Here is a 25,842-nt window from a genome sequence, read left to right on the forward strand (position 1 = left end):
TAATGAATTGAAATTAAATAAAAGCTATTGTAAGCTTGATATATTGCGTATGTTTAGCGTCATTAACAGCATGTTAAGGACTCGCGAATATTCGCAATTAGCACTTCTTGACTAGTTAGAAAAATTCATGACGTCAAGTATAATTTTTTTATGTGTCGAACGTTAATGTAAAGAAAAAACAATACGTGATTGAAGCTGTCGATGGTTAGATGAGATTTTTCTAGAACTCGCATAGATTTTTATAGGTGTTTTTGCATAGATATTGTATACTAGAGGTACGCCCCGGCTTCGCCCGTGGTACATATTTCGCAATAAAAGGTAGCCTAGGTCCTTTCTCGGGTATCAAAATATCTCCATACCAAATTTCATGCAAATTGGTTCAGTAGTTTAGGCGTGATTGAGTAACAGACAGACAGACAGAGTTACTTTCGCATTTATAATATTAGTATGGATGTCCTTTCAAATTCATTTAACAAAGCAGCTGTTAACATATCTACCGCATTTTAACTTTACAATCAAACTCAATTTTTGGTAATTTGTATAGGTGAAGTACTTATACTAATGAGCATTTTTTTTTTGCTAAAAATAAAAATAATCATTTACATCCGTCAGATGTTTACGTTTATCAACGCAATAGTAAATGAAACTACGCGGAATCAAAGTTCATCCACTTATAATGTAAATTCAATTATTTCGTTCAACTCGAGGTTACCTGAACGTGCCTGAACGCAGCGCGTTGATCGAATATCTGTTTATTAAAACATTATAATATGGTAATAACCATTGTTTCGTTAACCTATATTACGATAGCTTGATATTTAGATACAGAAGTATCCTTATGTCAATTGAATTGTCATACATATGGATGGTAACATAATAGTTAAGGGTCTTTTCATCTGATCTTTCACTGAATTATCTGTTCTGATTTTGGAAAGGCATTGTTTAAAAATATGAAGTGTATATTCATATTATAAAGAATCAGAGGTAGTCCTAAAAGAAGAATAGTTAAATAAATGAATTGATTTTATACAACCAAAAGTACAGAGAAACAAAGATTTCATACTTTATACGCAACCTTATCCCTTAGTAGCGATTTCTAAATATTAAACCAACACAACAAAAACAAGTTTTCCTTAGTTCACCTTCGAATAGTTTAATGTCCCAACTTAGATAATTTCTTATAAGAATAATATTTACAGTAAGTAGGTTTAATGGTATAAAATAAATTATGCAAGTCCGTTGCACTTATGATAATTTTATTGCTCATATACATTTAAAAGAGCAATTAGCTGCAAGTAGTACTTTTATAATGAATGCTTAATGGACCGGCCAGGACACATAAAAACAAAATATCGAGGTAAATGAAATCGAACGCTTGATTATTACAAGACCATTTGAAAACTTTTTCTATAGGAAATGATTGATAAATCTAATAAGTATCAAGGTAGTAATTATCCAGCAGTCGTTTACGAATACGTCGACTCAACACCAGTATCAGTGTAATCCAAGTAGAGCGATCATATTTCTCCGAGTCGACTGGTTTCCGCATTTATTTATTCCCATCAAGTAAAATTTTTGGCTCTAACACCTTCAAATAAGGACCAATTTGTAACTGACGCACGAAACTAACCTTTACCAATACAATCAGAGGACACGCTTGATAGCCACGTTACATAAGGATGAGGAAGGTCGAAAAGGTTGCCTATTATATGATTAAGAGATGTATCTCTTGATGTGATGATGATAGACAATCATAAAGGTTAAGCAGACATACACGTAGAATCAGATTGACATACTTGAAGGATTAATAAGGAATTAGACGACCAAGGAATAGGTACAAATGTTAGCAATGAATTAAATATGGAAGCGACGGCTTTTGTCGCGGGAATAACGAGGTCGTGATCAAATTGAATATTTAAAGAGTTATAATTCACCATTTTATAGTTTGTTTACTATAAACGTTTCAATTTAGCTGAAGATTTTATTATTTTGCATTTTTACTTCAGATTTTTTGGAAAAATGGATCGGGTAGGAAGATAAAATATTGACTAAAATGAAAGTTGAGCAATAAAGCTGGCAAGATCTTGGGGTGTTTTTTAATAATAATAATGTTTTTTTTAACAAAAAGTGTAACTTACGGACTTATCAAGAATGAAGAGATGAATCTCATTCTTCCCCGTTTTACAACAAAATTACGCATGCCCTGGTCATTGACCGATGTTGAAGGAACAAGTGTATTAGAGATAAGGTAGGTATTGTATACAATAGACGGATAAACAATATACAATGCACATTATGATTGCATGTCGAAAGGGCGATCGACATGCAGCTCTCGCGTGTGAGTCGGGCACTTACGTAAGGCTCTGGGAGAAACGTGGATGTAGGATAACTACCATTTACAGCATTGTTGTAATGTATTGTATACAGAACTACATGTTCGTATAATAAGATTGCTTTGACTCATTATAGTGAGGCTATTAGTTAAGGAAGTAGAGGGTGATTGCAAAAATGCAATCCATGTTGCAAAAAAAGACTGATGTTCATGACGCTATACTGCTCAACAGATGTCTCAATGAAGAAACATTAACAATAGACCATAAATCTCAACTATTTTACAATATTTTATCGTTTACGATTATATTCTAGTCGAAAAATGGAATGTGAAAACCCTAAAGTGCATTGTAACTCGCCTAATAATATTCTATAGAAAAATCAACAACTGAAACCTGTTTTTATCAGAATACTTAACGACTATTTCATTTGCTTTTGTTTATAATAAAATACCTTGAATATTCATTAAAAATTATAAATTATTAAACAGGTTTGAATACATAATTGATTCTTATGAAAAACATTAAGTGAAATCCTCGCAAGCCAGCATCGTATTATAACATAACGCGCCAAACGTTGAAAATATTTTGTATTTATGACAACCATGGAATAAATAGTTTTTTTCCTCTAACAGATAAGTGATGGAATTTGAGCGACAGCGTAGTGATAAAAAAACACTGTGGATGTGAACTCTATTGTGATCATATTATACACGCGTAGATTATATTATTTATTACATATTAACGTTTTATATTTATTGCAAAGATGCATCGTTATAGAACTTTAAGATCGTTCGACGTGCTTCCTCTATCGATAGCTAGTGTTTAGTGCGAAGTGTGACTGTTACTGTTAGAGTATGCTGATCAATACTTTCCTGGACACGGAAGATTTCGTGCACCTGTACTACCCTGAGGATGAGCCGCCCGCAGCGCAGGGCTGCGGCGCGGGCGCGAGAATGGCGTCCAAATACCCGCCACGACCGCCTTCGCCGGAGTACAAAGAGGTACTGACGTGAACCTTCGAATTTTCAACTGTTTCCTCTATTGTGTTCGATTATGTGGGTAGATGGAGTTTTGACATGTGACGTAGATTAATGTTCAAATTAAGTTTTATTTTGAATTGAAAATGGAAATTATTATCTAATCACGGTGAAAAGCGAATACATTTTAAATTACAAAATTAATGTATGTATTTAAATTTAAATATGTACCTATTCATTTATTTAAATTGAACTCGAAAAAAGTAATTTTTATTTCCAAGGTTAATTTCCGAAAGTGTCTGATAATTATTATTTGTTATATGCTTTTGAAATGATATCGTGTTCACATTTACCTTGGAGTGTGGCCCAAACATGATATTATATGACATGACCCCTCTATGTCGTGAAGTTATGTCCTTGTCTTCACTAGAGAACCTTCATCTTCTCCTAATTACAATCAGTTAGTATAGTAATTGGTTTTCAATTTTTTCTTGTCTAATACTTCTTCATAAAGTTATGTTTTTTTAAAAAAGGAATTCATGAACTGTTATAGATAATGTTGGTAAGAGATGTCGTGGATACTTTTACAAGGTTCTTTGGAAAACATTTATATGATTTTCTTCTTCACGGAAGACTATTGTTTTATTGTTTATTGACTGAGTCTTTTTATTAATATTGTATTGTTTTTCTAATCCTTGTATTAAACTTGGCATAGACAGAGAAAACTCATCAAGAGTTTTAGACCTGCGTAAAGCAAATTCTGAATGAATCTCAGGTTCTATAATTTTTATACACTGACATTTTTTATGTTGGAAGAAAATGACTTATATCCAAAATAGTCTTACGATTTTTCAATTTCCTTTTAAGCCGCTTTAAAGAATTTCATGGGCTATTTTCTAGCATGATTAAGTTAATCAGTACTTAATGAGCTAGTAGACAGTACTTAATTTATACACGTGCATAAAGTACGAGCTAATTTTAAATACCCAGTGCTAGCATTAATCTCGCACAAGCTCTGAGGGGTTACCTTTACGTCTTATAGCAGTACTTATTCCAGTGGGGGAAAGTGACCGCGCTAGATGACCGGTCTAGCGCTATCTCTTTCCCACTTTGGAAATAGTACTGTTTAAAGAGCTCCTGTACTTTAAAACCTAGTCTACCTAGAGCATTGCGAATACAATTTTACGCAATTAATTGTATCTAAATTACAAACGACCTCGATTCAGCCGGGTTTCGTGATCGCGGAATGTTCGTTAAATCGAAAGCTATTGTAAAAACGATATACTATTGTAATAACGAGGTTTTTGCTGTAAGTATCAATGAGCCCGCATCGAGGTGGCATTCCATTGTGACTTGTGATGTATGAATTTAGGTTATGGGAATGTTATGTCAGAGGTATTAATTTATTTAGCATATGAATGGTTTATTTCTTTTAGTTAGGGTGTGTTTTCATAAAGATTGAATCGCATTTATTCATCCATAATGTGCTACATTCGTTAAAACTGCTTCTATACGTTTCTTATTTATTGGTATTTATTTTTTATTAAAAGACAGCGCTTAGGAAGGTTACTTACGTATACTTGTTTGCAAGATTTGGAACTTTTTATTCTTTGCTAATATAAAGATAACACAACAGGTCCCAGGTATAGAAATTAAATAAATTTAAATTGTATTTCAAGTTTAATCTTTCAACAAAATAAACAAATGATATACAATTGACTGTAGCGCTCTCAAATTTTGCAAATTTGCTTTGTTTTGATAAGGTATTGATTTATGTATTATTAATGATTAAAAGGAGCGAAAACCCTTTTTGATTCAATAAACAATTAACTGATACGGGTAATTAATGTAATCCAATACAAATGATCATGCATAACAATTATGTGAATTTTATGAAACAATAATGTAATCATAATTATATGCTTAAATAATTTAACATAATTTTACATGGATTCTTTTCATTTTGCTTCTTCTTGAAATCGGTACACCTTGTTGAATTTTAAACAATAATAAAGTAGAGTATTTCATAAACTTAATACATATATGAAAATATTAATGTATTTTAATTGTAAAACAGTTTAAATTGTGTATTATTTTTACTCAGTCCTCATTACTAAAGTAAAACATTAAAAAACTCATCTGGCCTTCCAGTATTGATGTATTCTCAGAGGAAATCTTATAAATTCATTAAACTAATTGAACTGTAAAACGTTTAGATTACTGAACAAAGAACGGAAAACGTTAATAAAGATGCGTGAATCTGGTGCAAACTGCAGACCCTTCAAAGGGCAATAATTTGCTTTATTGAGGATGACATACTTTGTCTCAGTTTGAAGTTTACATTAACAGGGACGTTAGTACGTCCTGTCGATTCATCGACTGATTCAATTAAAAATATTTGTGATGTTTTAGAGTAACCTTCACAAAGAATTTTCAAAATTCACAGATTTAGAAGTTCGAGAAAGGGACGTGATTAAAAAAATACAATGATACTAGGTGATAGGTAGACATTTTTCTTCCCTTATATTCCGCTCAGAGAGCCAAATAGTAAAAACTCTTTGCCCCCATCATGACTATATGAAGATATCCTGATCACGCTAAACAACACGGAAGCTTCATTATCTAATTTCCCACTACAATTGTTCACGCTAAAAAGAAAACACCGTCGGTTGGTTTAAAGAACAAAAGACAATTAATTTCCTCGCCATAATCTTGCAAGTAATTTTATGGGTCAATGACGCGCGCAAGGTGACGATGGAGAAGCTAACTTTCCCTATCTTTTGTCTTATTCACCAACAATCTTGTCAACATTGTACGCAATTTATAACTCTGCGAACAATTGACCAACATCAAGTACTATTATATAACGTGTCAGAAGTGAAATATAATTGATAGTGCTATTAATAGCTTGTCGAAACGTGTAGTTGCGTCGTACTGTAGTAATAAGTTGTTTCGATACATGCAAATTGTTGCCTCGCGTCGGCATGATCAAAGTTTAATAAGCGAGAAAAGCGCACGATGTAGCTAATATTAAAAGTCAGAGGAAATAATTTTATACTCGATGGAATGCGCTGTTATTTTTCGTAGAACTTACTTCCTTTTTAATGTTATCAGTGATTTAACAGGATGTAGAATGGTTGTTATTTACCAAACGGCAGCCAAAGCGTTCACCAGTTAATTTGCCGATTAACCTTTATCGTGGTTTAATATGGCGGGTACAATAAGTACCGCTGCACCACTGACTCATTACTCAGGCATGTTTATGCTTTATTGAATGGCTCCGGCTCCCTGGTACCCATTGTTGTGGTCAAGACCAGACTGGGCTTACGTTCCAATCCATTCTATAACGAGCTATATAAGCGTTGACGGCAAATTGCTTCTAATGACAAGATTTTAGATTACTGCGAAGCTAGTTTCATCAGCAGTTAATTCTGTTCCTTGTTGCGTATGAAGTCTGTATAAAGATTCGTATTAGATACGTGATATTTAAACTCAATTAATCACGTAGTGGTTGATAGACACTTGACGAAAAAACCTCTACTATAATATGGACAAGATTTAATTTATAAGCAAAACATTGCACAGCTTTACATAAAATCGAAAGTGTCTTGAGATCGTGTATTTGTTTTACATTTAAATGTTTTATGAAGAAAGCGAACTCATCATCTTCATATCTCTATATTGCCTCAGGAGATCTTAAATGGTCGGCATTAGAGCTGTAAATGTTTTCCCATTGCAATTACTGTCTCGCTTTTTACGATATCGGCATGATTGAGCGCGATCGAACATCTGGCGCCTGTATTTACTATCATTATATCATACGTGAGCTAAAAATGGCCTTCAATCAACTCCGTTTGTAGAAACCCCGTGACTCAACGTCGACTGAATAGAATAAGCATTGCGCCAGATGCTTGGCACGCCATCGATGTATCTGCCACTCGATTTGGAATTACAATGCGACGAGATAGAGTTGAAATTTGTTAATTCTATAGCTATCGAGAACAAGGCTCATTAACATCCGTGGTGTATTGTTCGAGTGGTGCGTCTAATTGTCTTGAGGATCCTTTTAGTGCCTTGACATGGCGCTGTACTTGGAGGATTTTATGAATGAACTAAATGGGATAAAATACTACGATGGCGTGGAAGTATGGCGGCAAACAATGGCGATAGTTCGTAATTTTATGCGAGATCACGACTCACGAGGCTAAGTTGGAATCGTTTTTGATTTATCGTTTTTCATTTATTGCATTTAAGAAACTTAGTTTTAATTGTTACTAATTAAAAGGAGGCTTTGCTACTGAATAAATAAATTTTTAAAATATTTAATATAATATTTTATCTCAACCAGCCAGACAACCTTAGCCTAAAAAAACTTTTGAACACGGATATTATGCCATCTTTGTTTGTGACCTCAATTCACTTTCATCACAATTCAAAAGCCCGTTGTCAGGTGATTTTAAATTCTTTAGACTGTTAGGGTCACTTTTTAATTTTTCGTTTACAGACCCGTTATCGTCAAAAACGTTGAGCCTGTATAATTGTTTCTGTATAATATAGGTACATTTACGTTCACATATAGTTATCTCATTTTAAAGATAATGTTATATAGAAAAAGTTTAATCAGAATTCATTGCATTGCTGTCTAATAGAAGCTACTTCAACGTGCATATTTTTTCGAAATCATAGTCTCACGCTACGCTATCTCGGTCAAGCGTTTACCAATCAATAAAAATATTCTTAAAAAGTCGCCCATTCAACCCACGAACAATTCCCAAGCGGGCCGTGAATGGGTCGCGTGTCGCAATATCCCACGGACCTTTGTCTATTCAAAGCGGAGTACCAGGCTGGCATAAACGCATTGAGCGGTGACGTTTCGCCATTGAGGGCTCGCCTCCGTGGCGTTTCCGCGATTGGCCAACCGGCGGCCGACACGTTGCGAACGTCCTTGCGAGTACATCACCTATCGTAGGCCCCCCACTCGCATGTGACGTCACGGCTACGAAACTAAATGGAACCATGTGATTATGCGGCTGATCAAAGATTGAGATCGTCTATGGAACTTGGAGATTCCAAATTTCAGGCGTATATTTTGGTTAGAATTGGTGCCAGTGCAGATGAAATACTTTTTCTATTTGTACTCAACAGATGGTATCTAGGCGTGTGAAATGTACTATAAATAAATGCGGAAGAGCTATCTCACAGACTTTTTTACTGGGTGAAGTTCAAACGACAACATGCTAAAAATATATTTTCAAATACATACCTACTTGAAATGCTAGCTTTTATTATATTAACTAGCTTCCGCCCGCGACTCCGTCCGCGCGGACGTCGGTCTTCGCGTGGATGGTTTATTTCTCCATTTTGAGTAACTCTGACAATGACATCTTATAAATATATCTATTGGACCCAAATACGGCTAGGCCTATAATAATACGCAACGTGTGTTCGCGGTTCTACAGAACAACGTCTATGGATAAAACTGAAAAATTAAGATTAATTTTTTTTACGTATTTTTCCAGGATAAAAAGTATCCTATTTTACGCCCAGGATAATAAGGTATAATTATACCAAGTTTCATCGAAATCGAACCGTTAGTTTTTACGTGATGCCTGAACATACAGACAGACAGACAGACATACAGACAGACAAAATTTTTTTTAATCACATATTTGGGTTTGGTATCGATTCAGTAACACCCCCTGCTATTTATTTTTTCAATATTTTCAATGTACAGAATTGACCCTTCTACAGATTTATTATATGTATAGATTATTTTCATGCATATTGATAACCATCACCGACTATAAAGTACAGTGTGTGTATGGCCACTGCAATTATAAAATATGAAAATTGTTGGTTTTTATTATTTTCGTATATAAATAGATGCATAAATAGATCACACCTCTCCAGATAATATGATAAGGGAACATACAGAATTCTGAATTTGGCAAGAAATAAGTGCCTACTGAGTTCTGTTATAAAATGCTAAATTGCTATAATAGACTCATTATGTATTATGTATTCTTGGATGATAAGTGAATGCCGATAGTAGTTTGAACAGGGAAGTGAATATATAAGTGTTTTCCAGTACTTCTGTTACATAATTAAAACGATTGCCCTGTATTGTATTACCTTTCGATTAAGTAACTGTTTGGAAAAGCTGAATAATTTACGTACATTGGATTTTTAAAGATATGTACTTGAAAATCAAATGCCCAAAACCATGTTTGTACTTACAGATAGAGATCGTTTGAGAAACCTAGTAGAGCAATTTTAAATTATAAAAAGATTGTTTGTGTCGTTGAACCAAATGTTGCAAAAACTTCGTTTAAGACAGACAGATAAAACGATACCGTATCTTTAGACCACCTTGAGATTTAGCCGTAGGCAATTTCTGTCCCCTCCAAGCGGATATTGATGAATATTATCACTTAGATCTATTGAACCAATCTCCACTCTAATTTAAACTTTATCACTGTAACTGTGAATACAAATTTGAACCGTAACTTGTTCGCTTTGTCGTCTAGAATATTCGATGCGCCTGAGGTTTTTATGGGTACCAAATAGTTAAGGTTAACGAACTTGTGGTAGAAACTCAGCTACACGACTGAATATATAAACACTCGGGGCGGTTGGAGACGATACAAACAGATGTCTAGTTAATTGAGTCGGTTTAACTTTAGTTGCCCACCCGCACGGTTCCGACGATGGCTTAAATGACTAATGTTTGGATACTTTGTGCTCTGTTTTAGTGTTGATGATCTAATAATATATTTATGGTGTGTTTACAAAGTAACTATTGATCCAACGTTTCGATGGAGTCGTAAAGTCGTGGGACGGTTTTATTGAGAAGTCTCTGTGAGTCTTTCTAATGTAGGTAGTGGAAAATTTGTTGACTTTATTGTGTTATTCATTAATTATTGGTAATCATTCAATTAAGAGAGTTTTTTTTATAAAATTTATCGTTACTGATTTAAAATGTATTTTACTCTTATTAATTACTATCTGGGTATCTGCGCTCCGCGGTTTCACCCGCGTGGCTCCGCTCCTCTAGGTCTCAGCGTATATATAGCCTATAGCCCTTCTCGATGAATGGGCTATCTAAATCGAAAGAATGATTCAAATCGGATCAGTAGTTCCTGAGATTAGCGCATTCAAACAAACTCTTCAGCTTTATAATATTATAAGTATAGATAATATAATATTAGTATCCTTGACATCAGTTTTTAACACGTGTGACCTTACTTTATGATTGCTTACTTAATGATTGTCCTTATTAAAAAAATTTCATAAAAACTAGTTTATTATTTTCTGATCAAAAAATTGGCAAGTAACTAATTACCTTGTAGTCAATTAGTTAATTAGGTACGTAGATACGTTGATTGTATCACGTGATATATTTTTTGTTTTTATTTAATTATGCTGTGTCATATTATTAACGTGAATGTTTTGCTCATCTGTAAACTAAAGCGCCAATGTAGCCGTGAGAAAAAAAAATTAAATAAATATCCAGATAATCTTTTAATTTGAACTAAAATCTAGACTCCCAGATTTGAGTCAACACTGAGAATTTCTCTTATTGTGACATTCCATAAGGACCATTTTAAACATCATCTTGATACGAAAGACGAGATTCAATCCATCTGTTTAAAATAAAACTTTACAAACAAAATCACAGAAACTTTTGAGATCAGATATCAAAAAAGGAAATACAAATAGCATATTGTACATCATCCCCTCACCCAACAGGAAATTAGGATATTTTTTCATTCAAAGCTCAACTCGAGAATTCTGAAGTAGACCGTTAAAGCACCTACGGATTAAAGCGGAATACATTTAAACAAAGGGCTTCAAAAGTTGACTTGAATACAGGGTGATTCGTAACTTGAGATAATCTCAAAGAAAGTCGCGTACAAAGCCACGTTTCGCCTTTGAAGCCTTTTTCGGTCGCTCGTGCGCGGGTGAATGCGCCTGTGGGTGGCACCCGCCCACTGTTCGCTTGTAAGGCTTTGTGCACGCGGAACTAGTGCTGCGTTTAATTGTTTTAATCTTTTGTAATGCACTTTAAAAATCACCCTGTGAATGCGGATTTTCCGGTGCTAAATTACAATTTTTTTATTTGATTTGAAAGTGGATATTCGTAAATCATAATTTGTTCGTAAGTTTATTCTCTGTGTGTTAAATATCATACTATTTTCCAAGTAATGTGAGCTACCTAATACAGAAAGTTTAAATCGATTATCTAATTATTATGAATAACAAATGTACTAACCAGCCATGACAAAATCGATTAATTTAGAATTTAAAAAGGAAAACTCTACTATGCGTGTACTTATAGAGTTCGAAGGTGAAGTTGAACACAAAGTGGAATTATTTATTATTAATATTATATCGATTTTATAATTCACTTTGTGAACAGTTATGATAGCAAAGCGCGGATGGTAAAATTATTTTGTATTTAAATGAGTGTAATTAGTCAGTGTTAGCCAAATAATGACGTGATTTTGTGGCGTTTGAAATAATTTTGCATTTCATTTAAATGCGATTAGGAAATATTTTAGTACTTTTGATACTTTTAACCTGGAGTTGCAAGGTACTTTTATATAATTCATACGCGCAAGAAACTTTTCTTACAATGTTATTTAAACATCATGCCTATTTCATAAATGAATATCGTTCATTTGACTCTCGTTATATTGAAGAGTAACTATAAATCTTTTGGTATTTCTCGCAAATTACAGTAAAATTACACTTTTACGATATGTTAATTGATTTCTATCGATAAATGGTGTAACATTTCTTATATTCTTATTTGTTGTGCAACAAATGATAAAAACACTTGTAAATTGTAATGTTATTAAGTAATGTATCTCTCATTTCGCAAAACGACGCGTGACGTCACACGTCGCACAATACCAACTAATCTAGCTCATTGCAATAAATGATTCAGAGCATAATTATTGTTGTGTGTTCATAGGCGCTGGCGCCTCGTTGCGTCACCACTGGGGAATGTTACGCAGTAGGCACATCGGATAGAAAGCGAAGTTTATTGCCTTTAACGGTTATAAATAAATGTGGAGTTGGTACTGTTTTTATGCTCAGGGTTTAGGGCGGTTACGTGACTCGTGAGATGGATGTTTGTCGCAGATTGTACGGGTAGAGATTGTGTTCTTTCTCTTGATCTATGTAGTTTAGTCTAGTACTTTTAGTTACTAGTTTTTAAGTCACTGTCGCAATGAGCAAATAACCTTTTAGTTCAGGATCCATCGCCCATCTTTGCTTGTACGAAACTCTCGATTGTGGTAGCTTACATAGGTAACAAGGATAAAATATTTTGATTTGATTGTTCTGAAATATTTAAATAAAGCTACTCACGGAAAATTAGCTTGATAGTACCTAATCAAGTGCAAACATGGGCGATGGATCCTGAACTATTTAATGGCATGTCGTAATGATGAATAAATAAATGTATTGAAGCAATATTCTGTGTGTTATAATTTTATTTAGGTTGAAATTTAGACCTGCAACATTTTATTAAAATATGAACTAAAAATACATCAGCTTACAACCGCAGTTTTAATCGCGTGGCACCCCGTAGGCCGTAATTAATGTGTTAATCCTGTCTCAAAATCCGGTCAGCTGTTTTTGTGTGAGAATAACGAACATCGACCTATCCTCACAAACACTCGTGTCTATTATTATATGTTATTGTAGTGTGATTGAATAGGTGAGCTTGTTTTTTTGCCTCTCAACTGAAATTGCTTCTAAGATTAGGCTAAGAGGTCGCAGTGGATCCTACCCACGGTCGTACTGGCCTAATAGGTTTTGGCTACATAATGTCTCAATTTGTTCAGTGTAATAGAAAGCTTTTATTTCTTATCTTTGTCCGTTTCCTTTATTCACGGCAATGATGCAGCTGTTTTACCTGATGTGGGCGCCGTGAGTCATTTCTCTCGTTTACTCTAAGGATTTACTTTTGTTTGTGGGAAAGTCGCATTTGTTCCTATGAATGGACTGGATACACGCATTGTTTGTTTAACAATTAAACAATAAAGTAACACTTGCAGCGGGGATTCTCCGTCGAGTAAAATTGTTCGTAGACACAAACAGGAAGTTGGTTGTTAGTGCCCCATACATGGAAGGATAGGCACGATCGTTTTGTTTATGAACGTCTGGTTCATTAGATTGTATCGCAAATCATTGTACGACTTTTTCTAAGTGTCTAATCTGTAAAGGAACTTATAAAGCAATTTAATTAAGCATTGCAAGAACAACTTGAAATTGCATATAAAAGATGCATAATAAAACAAAGAAAAGCAGTGTTGTTTATTTTATAGACGTAAAGTATTTTATTATAAACAGAACATTTGGAATCGACACGCAAGTTAAGTTGAAACTAAAGGCGTATGGACAATCGAGAAGTGAATGAACCCATGAATAATTTAAATTTTAAACTTCTTCATTCGAAGGATATTAACGAATTTTATTTATGATGTTAATGCACTTAAAGATTTAACAAAGGAGGGGAGAATCGAGATTTGTTCCGGGTTAAAATAAATTAACGCCCACAAACTTGAAAGGATACATACGCGCAATTCCCAGAATTACACTGAAAAGCTTCTAAACTGCTAGTCGTGAATTACAAACGAGATATTTGTTTTGCAAGTTAAGGTAACTCGACGATTTAGCGGTCTTAGCTGGCCAGAAGTTTGGAATATATGGGCATTATTTATGTTGTTGGAGTGGGCAAATTTGGTAGCATAATATTTATTACTATTTAATACAACAATGTTCAACCATTGCTAGTATGCTGTAGTAATATTATTCAATTGTTTTTACATATTACATGATATCTTTTTGTGGTTAAATCATGACGAGGCAAGTTTTAAAGTTCATCCAAGCCCATTGAACAAAAAACATAAGAATCATAGTAAAAACGTTATATAATTAAGTCGTATGTGCATTAAAGAAAAATTACATTAATCATGGATGGAATGCTCTTAGAGTTATGATTATGATTTGTTTATGTTTATAAATAGCTGAAGCGTTATTGACGTGGATATTTTGTAATATAGATATATTTTTAACTTAGCTATTTGAAAGTTGAAAGGACTAAGGTACCGGGTTATTTAAACCGCTTGTTTACTCGTCTTTCTATAGCCATACTGACTTCTTTATAATAATATTATGTCCTTTCATGATAAATATATTGTATGACATTTATTCGAATAACAAAAAATATCATGCTAAAGTCCTATTAAAAAGGCAACGTATTGATCAGCATATTGGTGGGCAGCAAATCTTGTGTCATCATTTGGTATAGTGGCATATACTTTCAGATAATTGGCTTTACTTCTTTCTTATACACGTTGGAAGGTACCTACATATATAACTTCTAGCTGTGCCTCGTGGTTTTACCCGCAGTGCTCCGCTCCTATACGTCTTAGCGTGATGATATTATAACCTATTATATCATCAGGCCTTCCTCGATAAATGGGCTATCTAACACCGAAATTATTTTTCAAATCGGACCAGTAGTTGAGATATTAGCGCATTCAAAACAAACAAACTCTTCAGCTTTATAATATTAGTATAGATTTCGATACACAATGGACTTAACGTATGTATTATGACTATTATGCATAGTTTTGACGTTATTTCACGTCGAGCCGTGAGAAAATGCCCCCAGGACTTTGTTCTTTGTTTTTGAATGAATCACAAACATTTTTCACATGCTACTTAAATGGTGTTGATACGTAAGGGTTTTAACGAGGTTTTATTAACGTTTTCCTTGCTTGTTTGAGCTGTTTGTTGCAATTGAACAAAATGATAATGTTTTATTGGACTGTAAGTTGGCGAAGCACAATCTGTAAAGGATGCGTTTCCGATGCAAGGAAATGATTTGTTTAAATAAGTATTATTGCACGCCTCATAAGCGAAGCGTTGAGGTGGGTACTACTGTCACTTCGCGCAAAACATCTGATTTTTCAAACTTAAAATGTCTTTATGTATCATACATTGCACTTGTAAGATAATACATACACACACATATTAAGAAAAAATACTATTTTTAACGTTCATGATATTTTTGATGTCATTTTTGTTATTTAAACTAGTTAAAAAACAGTTTAAAAAAGTTCTGTCTTGGACGTCCGTGTGTCTGTATGTGCGGATCCTTTTTCTTGTTAACACGATAGCGACCGAAATACTTTACTAATCGAGTCTTTTTGCACGCCTCATAAGCGAAGCGTTGAGGTGGGTACTACTGTCACTTCGCGCAAAACATCTGATTTTTCAAACTTAAAATGTCTTTATGTATCATACATTGCACTTGTAAGATAATACATACACACACATATTAAGAAAAAACACTATTTTTAACGTTCATGATATTTTTGATGTCATTTTTGTTATTTAAACTAGTTAAAAAACAGTTTAAAAAAGTTCTGTCTTGGACGTCCGTGTGTCTGTATGTGCGGATCCTTTTTCTTGTTAACACGATAGCGACCGAAATACTTTACTAATCGAGTCTTTTTTTTTCTCTTACGCTTGAGTATGCTCAGGAATAGAACCCTTTCATTTTTCAGGGTCTGATTCGATGTGGTTTAATTGTTATTAAATAAACAAAAATAATAATTAATAAATATTTATTAAAAAAAAATTATGAGGCGTGCACTTTTGGATTTTCCAAATTATTTTTTCTCTTACGCTTGAGTATGCTCAGGAATAGAACCCTTTCATTTTTCAGGGTCTGATTCGATGTGGTTTAATTGTTATTAAATAAACAAAAATAATAATTAATAAATATTTATTAAAAAAAAATTATGAGGCGTGCACTTTTGGATTTTCCAAATTATTTTTTTAACTATCTTTTTCGGGAGTATCTTTAATCTAAATTGGATTGATTTGTTTTGAGTGTTTTCTTTAACAAGGTGTTTTTCAAGACTATTCCTACAAAATACTTTTATGTTTCCTAAGTTTGCAGTTCAACTACTTTATTTACCTACTATTACTTTAGCTTATCATAAATTCATACTATAAAAGTCATTGATTATATTTTATGATTCATGAATGGGCGGTTCCCTGTTAGGCGCTGAATGATTATATAACACACAATTACTGATTGACTAGAGGGAAATAGAGCGAAAATCACATATTATTGAACGCATAGAGAGTATGTGAGCAAATGATTTTATTGTTTATTGTACGTTTATGGACGAATTGTATATTTTATTTTGTTGATAGATATATTTTTTCTTATTGTTTGTAAATTTACTTGATTCGTTAAGATTTAAATATTAGATTGAATTAATACTTTCAAAAAGCAATAAGTAACAAATGTATAATAGGATACTAAAATTGTAATGTAGTTAGTTATGTATATTGTATCTAGTCAGTAGTGTAATAAAGCAGTATAATTTACACCACACACATCATTCAACATGCAACCAGGAAATGCATTTGTTGTCCATCTCAGACGTCAACCTTACAAGTCCTTATCATATTATAACGACTGGCAGGACACTTGGACTTTGCTCGAAACGAGAAGGAAAGTCCTTCCTCTCTGTCCTGCACGGTATCTTGCGACGAAATAAGTTATCAGTACAAGTTGAACTCCAAACTTGGTGGAAGTGTCTTTGTTTAATTGTATCTTGGACTCTCTATAACCTCTTTATAATACCTCTTTATAATATAGACTAATCTGGCTTTCTGCAGTCATATAGTAGACTATAGTCAGTAATGTGCCTATGAAGTGCTATTTGTTCTGTTTGCAGTGTATGCCAAATATGAAAAGAACTTCGTTACGTGTGTTCTTCTATAAGGTTTTTGTTTTTGTGTATTGTTTGATGGATAGGTATTGGAGTGACTATTGTCGAAAGAGTAGCCTAAAGGTGTACACATATGATACTTATCGCACTGGACAAATAAATGCGTGACGGCAAATTCTGCTTCTTCCAATAAACTCAGTAATATGTCACTAACGTACAGTTTATAAGTACAAAGAGATACGGATGATAACGTACAGAACGAAGTGTTGATATTTGAAATAACTAAATATATAAGTTTAAATTATGTACATAATACAGACACAAGCTAGCTTCCACTGCTACATATTTACAAACTTTAATAATATACTCGCTCAACCAATATTATACTTTCGCTCATCCTATATTCAATTTTCGCTCATGCCATATTCTCTCCGCTCAGGTGGCAACGGCGTCGAGCGAGATGAGCGACCGCGAGCGATACCGCGCGCCGCCGCAGCCGGAGCCGCCGCCGCACCGCGTGCGCGCTTCGGACTTGTACCCGCGCCAGCGCACACACTACGATGAGCCCGGATTGGATGCCGGCTTCACGCCCATATGCGGAGAGTTCGTGCAGGTAACCGCTTGAGCTATGTTATATGAGATTGAGATGCAAAAATGTTAATTGAGAGCAAATGCATTGTAGTAATAGTCTTCCCAAACAAACAACACTGTGTAAATTAATTTGTTAATATTTCTTTGATTTTTTTGAAAAGATAAGTGAATGCACGATAGCAAATACCATATTGATTTTTTTATTTAAACGACAGTCTAACATGAACTGCTCGTGTTCTGATTCATTCAACGGTTAATATGCTAAACACATGGATACATTTCTTCTGTAAATAATAGTAATGTTTTTATACCTTCAAGAAATATGCCAACGATAATACAGTATAGCATATTTCTCATTTGTGAACGTGTTCCTGTTTTCACCATAACAAATGACTCTATGACATGAATTTTATCGAACTCTGAAACAATGTAGATTTGTACATAGAAAGTATATAAACTGATACCAAATTCAAGGTGTATCTTCCATAAACATGCCAACAGACGAAGTAGGTACAACGTGACAGAAATTCAGATTTTATACTACAAATGTTAAAGGGATGAGCATTTGAACATGATATGAGTATCTGAGTGTTTATACGATAATGGTGTACACTATACATTCAAATAAAATTTGTATTATTGTACCTTATGGGTACAATAATACAAATTACCTACCTAGTGTTGGTAGGAAAAATGCAAGGAATTGAGTGGCTTCTTAATTTCTTATAACATAGTACCAGCTTCAGCCTGCTATAGATAAAGAAGAGCTTGTGTGCCGAGCACACGTGTCAGAAGCGAAACTTCTTTGGCTAGATTCAAAGATACCAAAATCGTCGTCCTACACATGCCACGACGGTATTGCCATGACGCGACCTTCAAATTTTACTCCCAAGGCGCCTAAAGAAGTTTCACTTCAAAAAACTCTTGACTTCTTTGTCCGTCTATACTCTATAGTATGAATTTACAATTTCATCAATTTTTTTTGAGAATTTTTGTAAAAGAATAACAAACATTTTGTCAGTTGATTATTTATTTTTGCATTCATATAAACCTTTTGATTTATGTAATATTAGTTATATCTGTTTGAATTTAAACAGGATATGCATTGTACAAATGCACATGAATGCAAACCTGGCAAAGGTCGAGCTTGAGTTCAATGCACGATCAGTTGCTGTAATTATAACGTTATTGGAATAATTATTTTTATTAAATAGGCTAATTATTAATGAGATAATGTTTTATTAGTTAATATTTTTATATCCGTTTTTATGTACGTAGATATGAACAAAGAATATTACACAATTGCATGTGAATAAAATCTCAGTATATTTCCATAGCTAAATTTTAAGGAAAAGCATTTTCTATTCAATGGTGACTGTAAATAAATTGATTCGAATGCACAATTCAAAAATATTAAGCTTTTTTCTAAAGTGGGTAATTGTGTTTACTTCTCAGACCTGAATATTCTTTATTTACTGTATAAGAAACAGTTTTCAATAACCCCACATCAATCAATAGTAGGTAAGATTGCAATATGACGACTATCCTGATGTATTTAAATAAACCACTAATTCCTATATAATATATCAAAATTAAATTTTTCTTCCAGTGGGTCGGCAGGACGTCAGATGGCGGCACCATAGCCATGTCCAACTACCGCCTACACTTGCAGCCGAAACGGCGGAACGGCGCCGGATCGTCAGTGCCCTTAAGATTAATAGATGCCCTGGAGATCAGGGATATACTGTGTCTGATTGTGCTGTGCAAACACGGACGGCAGCTAAAGTGAGTGCATTTTCTGTAGAGAAGTAGATACTATACTGCATGTAGATAATTAGGAGGTAGATAGATTATGATAAATAGTGCCTCTAAGATATATAGATGTCCTGGAGATCAGGGATCGACTATGCTTGATTGTGCTATGCAAACACGGACGGCAGCTAAAGTGAGTATATACGACGCAAATAAACTTATTTGATTTGAATATATTCACTCTATAGGGCATAGTATGCTCTCTAGAGAAGTAGACACGATAGAATAGAATTAGGTGGAACGATGCCGGGCCTTCAGTGCCTCAACGACTTGTAATGCCCTAGTTTCATTTGCAGTAAGTGTAGTGTTTAAATGGCTTGCATAAGTGATCCTTTGTATTATTTTGTCCGAAATAAATCGAATAGTAAATCTCGAATAAGAATATGAAATCATTTAAATATTAAAATGAAATATTTATACATTAATCAAGTAAAAATCAAGCGAAGGATCCCACTCATTTTTACCATATCACATCCTTCCCTTTACATTTATATTTGAATAATTGTCAAACACTTCCAACGGATATTATTGATAAGGGACCATCTGTTGGTAACGGGGTTAATGACTGATAGCACACAACCTAAAGAAAGTAAAAACTTCCTTCGATAGCATGATAATGGGGCGTTATTCAATTTGTCCGTTTGGAGGTGACCTAGAAAGCTGTCACTAATTCCTGATAATAATTCTTAATAATAAGATTAGTTGCTGTGTTATTTGTGGTCTAATTAACTAATGATTTTGTGTTGTTATGTCTCGTAAGTGGATAAATAATAATGAGTCTACGTTGGTTTGTCGAACAGTTAATCGAACGTTGAAAAAATGAGTGAATAATAGGTACTTCAACTATCTCATAGTACAAATGAGATATTTAAGATGTATGGATGATTGATGAAACTGATTCCTAATGCACTTCGTTCACTAGAAAACTACGATTGGATATTATTAAGAAATTGTGTATTTAAGAATTTATATAAAAGAAAATTTGAAATAAATTCCATTTGCAAAATAGAAAACTAATGTCGCTACAAAACTATAACACTATAGAAAAGCAAAGCAAATACATTAACAGCCGTACAATTAATAAAAACTAGCTTATTCAAACCTTATGCAATGAATAGATATGATTGGAATAAATAAAGAATAAGGATGTCATAATTTCTTACAAATAAATTTGGAATAACGTCGATGTAACTATGCTCATGCTATGCAATAGGATCGAAGCGGCAACGTAGCAATTCATTCACAAAATTATGAAAAACATCGAAATTGTCTACGGTTAAGTCTTGGTGCTGTCATTTTGACGCTCGTTTGACTTCGTCGAATTTGTTGTGAAGTTTCATCATACGATGTTCTGTTTATTTATTTTTTAAATATTTATTGTTAAAAATTTAAACATATCATTAAATATGCAAGCAAATGAAAGAGAACGATATTCAATATCTGGAGAATAGAAGATAAACCCACCTTGAGATAGAGAGTTACACAATTAAATATATTACAAAACATACAACTCCAGGCTTAGAAGATTTATATTTTCAACGAAAGTTTATATATTATTGTGATAAGTTTAGAAATAAATTTTATGTATGTATGGTTTGGCGCATTCCGTAAATAAATAAATCATTATAAATATCAAAAGGGTTTTTCATAATTTCGTATGTTTTGACATTTCATACAAAATTTTCCATTTCAATACTTAATGAAATTATTAATTTGCTCAACTTTTTCTACTTCTCGTATTACTCTCATTGCTATTATCTCAAATTTAGATTGAAAATTGCTTTTAAAACTTATAAAACACAGCACAATGTACTAAAAGATAGGTTATACTCGGTTATGTCAGACTTATTCTAGGGTGGTAGCCGGAATAAGGACGGAATAGCATCAGTATGAATACTTTTTACGAAGTTATACTAGGTTACATTTATTTTGTGTTTATTTGTATGATTTTTCCTTATTCTTAGTTTATTCTTTGCATAAAATGTTATAACTCGTTTATTTGTACGGCTGATATAGTTTAGGTACCTGATGATACTTGACTAAATAAAATAAATACAAGTTGAAGTGTAACCAAACACAGACAAAGCGGCGGGCATCATCTAGTAGCTAGTTCTATGAAAACGTCTTAGAACAATTCTTATATTCCAAGAAAATATCCTCACAACGAGTGTCAAGCAAACATTCGCATAACATTTGCCGAGTGCTAGCAAACACTTGGCCATTTCTCATTTACTATATACAGTACACAAATATTGAATGCTCAGCGTTAGATAGACGGTGTGATTTCGGAATTGTATAATGTAGCCAGCAAATATTGGTGAGATCATTGCTAAGAGTTTATTATTGTGGCACTACACTTGCATTGGAATTCTTGTTGTTGTTGAAAAAAACTTTACACTTGAGATTTTTTAATTTAACATTTACCATACCATAAAAGGTCTAAAGTGTATATATGTTATAGTCAAAGTCCGATACTCAGTCTCTTCGCGGAAGGACTGGTTTATCCTAGGTTTGGCCAAAGCCATCAGGCAATCCCCGAAATACATTTCAATTTCGCCCTTTGCCTGAAGTATTTTTAGTCAAACCCAGGAGCTCCTAACTTTTCAGTCAAACGTCGAAAGTAAATTATTCTGTTTCGGTTTTGGCCTAGTCAATCCTAGAAGCGACTGCAATTCTCGGTCAAACGTTGATCTGAACATGTTTAAACAGGTTCATAATGTCTCTCGCGGACCGCGGTGTTCCGACTAGGAATGGGTCGTCGACGCATTTTTCATCAACGAGACTATGCCTCACCATGCCAGAATAAAGATTAATTTTTCATTTTAATTACCTAAGAAATTATTAAAACAATTAACATTAATGCCTCACCATGTCAGAAAAATGATTAATTTGTCACTTTAATTACCTAAGAAATTATTAAAACAATTAACATTAAAGTTAATGCCTCACCATGTCAGAAAAATGATTAATTTTTCATTTTAATTACTTAAGAAATTATTAAAACAATAAACATCAAAATTTTAAAAATGTTATTTTTTTATACTTAATCTTATACAAACTAACCTCCGTATATTCCAAAGCATTTATTTATTTATTTTATACTTTATTGCACATCGTACAAAAGGCGGGCCTAATGCCATACGGCATTCTCTCAAAGCATCTCAAATATAAAAGTGAAAATCATGTAAGCTGACCAATCAGGTGTCAGAACTGGCAGAGTTAAGCGGTTCTTAAGACTTGAAAGCTGCTTAAATGATAAAATGCTTCCAAATATACGAAGATAAGACACTTCATACCTATATCGGAGTTTGACTCGTCAAACCCCGATTTAATAAAATTGTGTTTTGACGTTTGCCTGACCAAATTAGTCTCTCCCAGGTTTGACGAAAATTGTTTAGTCAAAGGCCGAAAATTTACATTTGTTTGGGCTTTGACTAAGTCATTCAGTCTGACCTGAGGATTGACCAGTCCAACCTAGGAGCGCCGGAGCTTCGGAGTTTGCCTATAACATATATAAATAACAATAGAATATATTCTACATGAATTTTGTCGCACATTACATATAAAGTGTTCTTATTTGTTACGGTTAGTAGCATGCACGACACCAAATGACACCAAAAATAAGTGTGACAGCATACTATAAAATAAGACACGCAAACATGACGGAATTTGCAATGCAATTTTACCTTTACTTAATGTAAGCAAATTATTCGCCTAGCAATCGCTGCAACTCTACAAATAATTACGAATCTTCTTCAAATATTTTGCAACTGATATTCAATAACATGTTTTATTTATGAACTATTGGTTTTTGAATAAAAATAAGGGACATGTTATTCGATAACGATCTAATAATAGTAATGAAGCAGTAAGAGCATTCCGATTTATTAGAGGAAAATAAAAATAAAATGTATTTATAAAGTAATTTCCCTTTACAGATGTTCCTTCATCACAGGCGAACAATGTCTAGAATGGTGGAGGCGGCTCGGTACAGCGATAACACCGATCACGTCGCTACAGGAAACGTTCGCAGCTGCGTACGCGGCGTGGGCGAAGGAACAACCGCCCTCGTCGGTGCACAGAGCGCTAATGAGCGCTTCGCACGCGCCGCAGAGGCATTGGTTCGGCCCAGAGGTGAGAACTACCCGCATTTTGCTTGGTTGGTATGTTTAGTGTTTTTGTGATTAGTTGATTATTATTTTTATTGTTATTGTGAAATTAATCCTTTAATGAAATGTAGCTTGACGTAACTTACTTACAAATATTGTTACGCATATTGTATTTCATTTGATTTAACATACAGTTTATTTATCGCGGAAATTAGAAGTAGTATAAATAATTTTTGACAAAATCTATGATTCATATAATTAACGCTTATTTGTCGTTAAGCTCTTTATTCAGTTTAATATGTTTGTGTTCCAGTTGGAGAGGTTGGGATTCTCACCAAAAGGCCCGTGGCGAGTGACAGCTGCCAATGCGGAATACAAACTATGCTCTTCGTACCCGCCTCTATTGATAGTACCCGCGACCATCGGTGATGAACAACTGGAGTCCGTTGCACGGTGAGAAAATGTTGAATTATCTACATGAAAGTGTATATTATTACTTATTGATTTTGTTTATAAAAAATCACTGCATAATTTGAACCATAATTCCTGAGAACTTTCAATAGTTTTATTGACCTTAGAGGTTGTTTTCAATAAATCTTTTAATTTGAAAACCTATGAGAACTTTTTGTGTGAAAAGTGCAATAAATATTATCCACCATACCATCACAAATTTTCTTGTTTGTTATAATAACGGCATCCTATTCTGATTAATATGTATGATTAATAGAAATAATCATTTATTTCCTGCAGGTTTCGAGCCATGCGCCGCATACCAGCGGTAGTATGGCGGCATCGTGGTACAGGCGCGGTTATAGCCCGATCCTCTCAACCAGAAGTGGGCTGGTTCGGCTGGCGCTCCAGTGACGATGAGGGGCTGCTGGCTGCGTTCGTAGCTGCGTGTAATGCGGACAAACAGACGCCTAATAAGGTGAGACAAGTGAAGAATGTGTCAGACGCTTCATAAGGGGAGAGTGTATCAGACGCTTAAAAAGGTCTGACGATAAGAAGCGTGGTTGAGTGACTTTTAGATGATTGACTTGTACGTCTTTTGGTTAATTAGTCTAATTTGTTATGGACAATGTTTATATGAAAAAACACAAGGATCAAATTTGTGTAACATTTGCTTTGCTGTTTTTAGGCAGATGGGAATATGACCTATACTTTCTAAATATGCCTCTATCACTTTAGTCAAGAAAAAAAATAATAATATTAAATAATAAAACTGGTTACTTGATAATATGCGCTGGTTTTTTTTTTAATTCAATACCTATAATTAATCTGTACCCATAAATATTGCAGCAACTCAAGCTGCTAATAGTGGACGCGCGTTCCTTCGCCTCAGCGGTGACGAACCGAGCACGAGGCGGCGGCTGCGAGTGCCAGCAGTACTACCCGCACGCGGACATACAGTTCATGAGTTTGCCGAACATACACCACGTGCGCAAGAGCTTCCAGCAGCTGCGGGCGTTGGTGGCCGAGCCGAGCGATCAGGCCAAGTGCGTAAATAGCTTTATTTCTAGCTTCTTTACCTGTAAAATTGCCCTTAAACAGTAACTTTACCGACTAGAAACAGTAGGGTAAATTAATTGCCCTGAAAAATTAATTTACCCTACTGCTTGTAGTCGGTAAAGTGTCTGGCTGCGATTTTATATATTTCCATCTTTCTTTTAAGTATGTTACAACTTATTTCTGATATATTATTAACCCTTAACACTGTCCAGTTGACAGATCTTAGTGTAAAGCCGCCCCAAAAATATAAACTTACCATATTCTTTCTAGAGTCTATAACTTCTTTTTTTATTTTATTTATTCGCACCTTATTTTAGTGATAACTTGGAGCAAAATGTTCACTTATAGACTAGAGTAGATAATTTTTGAAACAAAAAAAAATCGCAGTCGGATGAAACCCATTAGAAAAGGAGGGGAATATGATAAAAATGTAAGGAAAAATAAATTACGGTCAATCCGAGTTCGGGAAGTGGGGGGGGGAGCTTTTAAGAGAAAAAAATGGTCTCTCTCGATTTCCGACAAAACTACAAGTCCTACGGAAAACAGTTCAATGGCAAAGTTGTAGGTAATAAAAGAATCTACAACTTTTGTATTCACAATTTTTTCACATAACCTCAAAATTTAGGTGAAAAATTCAAAAAACCAAGTTTTTGGTTTTTTATTTTTATCTACTTCAAAATTTATTGTTTTTCTACGAAATTTGGTGAAAACTTACTTTATTATGTCCCAAATACACTGTAAT

At 34.0% G+C, this 25,842-nt stretch overlaps 1 protein-coding gene across 5 annotated transcripts in view; it reads left to right on the top strand.

Annotated features, from left to right (window-relative positions):
* LOC149479059 (phosphatidylinositol-3,5-bisphosphate 3-phosphatase MTMR4) overlaps nt 1-25,842 on the top strand; it is a 90,957-nt gene that overhangs the window by 43,623 nt on the left and 21,492 nt on the right. For 4 of the 5 annotated variants that reach the window (XM_089708820.1, XM_089708821.1, XM_089708824.1 and 1 more), the window contains exons 2-8: nt 2,966-3,334; nt 17,519-17,692; nt 19,280-19,455; nt 23,421-23,616; nt 23,905-24,044; nt 24,342-24,519; nt 24,891-25,087. In XM_089708820.1, the coding sequence (XP_089564946.1) occupies nt 3,188-3,334; nt 17,519-17,692; nt 19,280-19,455; nt 23,421-23,616; nt 23,905-24,044; nt 24,342-24,519; nt 24,891-25,087 (1,208 nt within the window). In that variant the 5' untranslated portion in view covers nt 2,966-3,187. The remainder of the gene's footprint in view (nt 1-2,965; nt 3,335-17,518; nt 17,693-19,279; nt 19,456-23,420; nt 23,617-23,904; nt 24,045-24,341; nt 24,520-24,890; nt 25,088-25,842) is intronic. The other variant, XM_089708823.1, reaches the window with a different exon arrangement.

The sequence above is a fragment of the Colias philodice genome, chromosome 21, assembly GCF_061535455.1.
Source record: "Colias philodice isolate Cphi_HAF_F1 chromosome 21, ilColPhil1 Martin Lab GWU primary, whole genome shotgun sequence".
In the NCBI taxonomy this organism is placed as follows: Eukaryota; Metazoa; Arthropoda; class Insecta; order Lepidoptera; family Pieridae; genus Colias; species Colias philodice.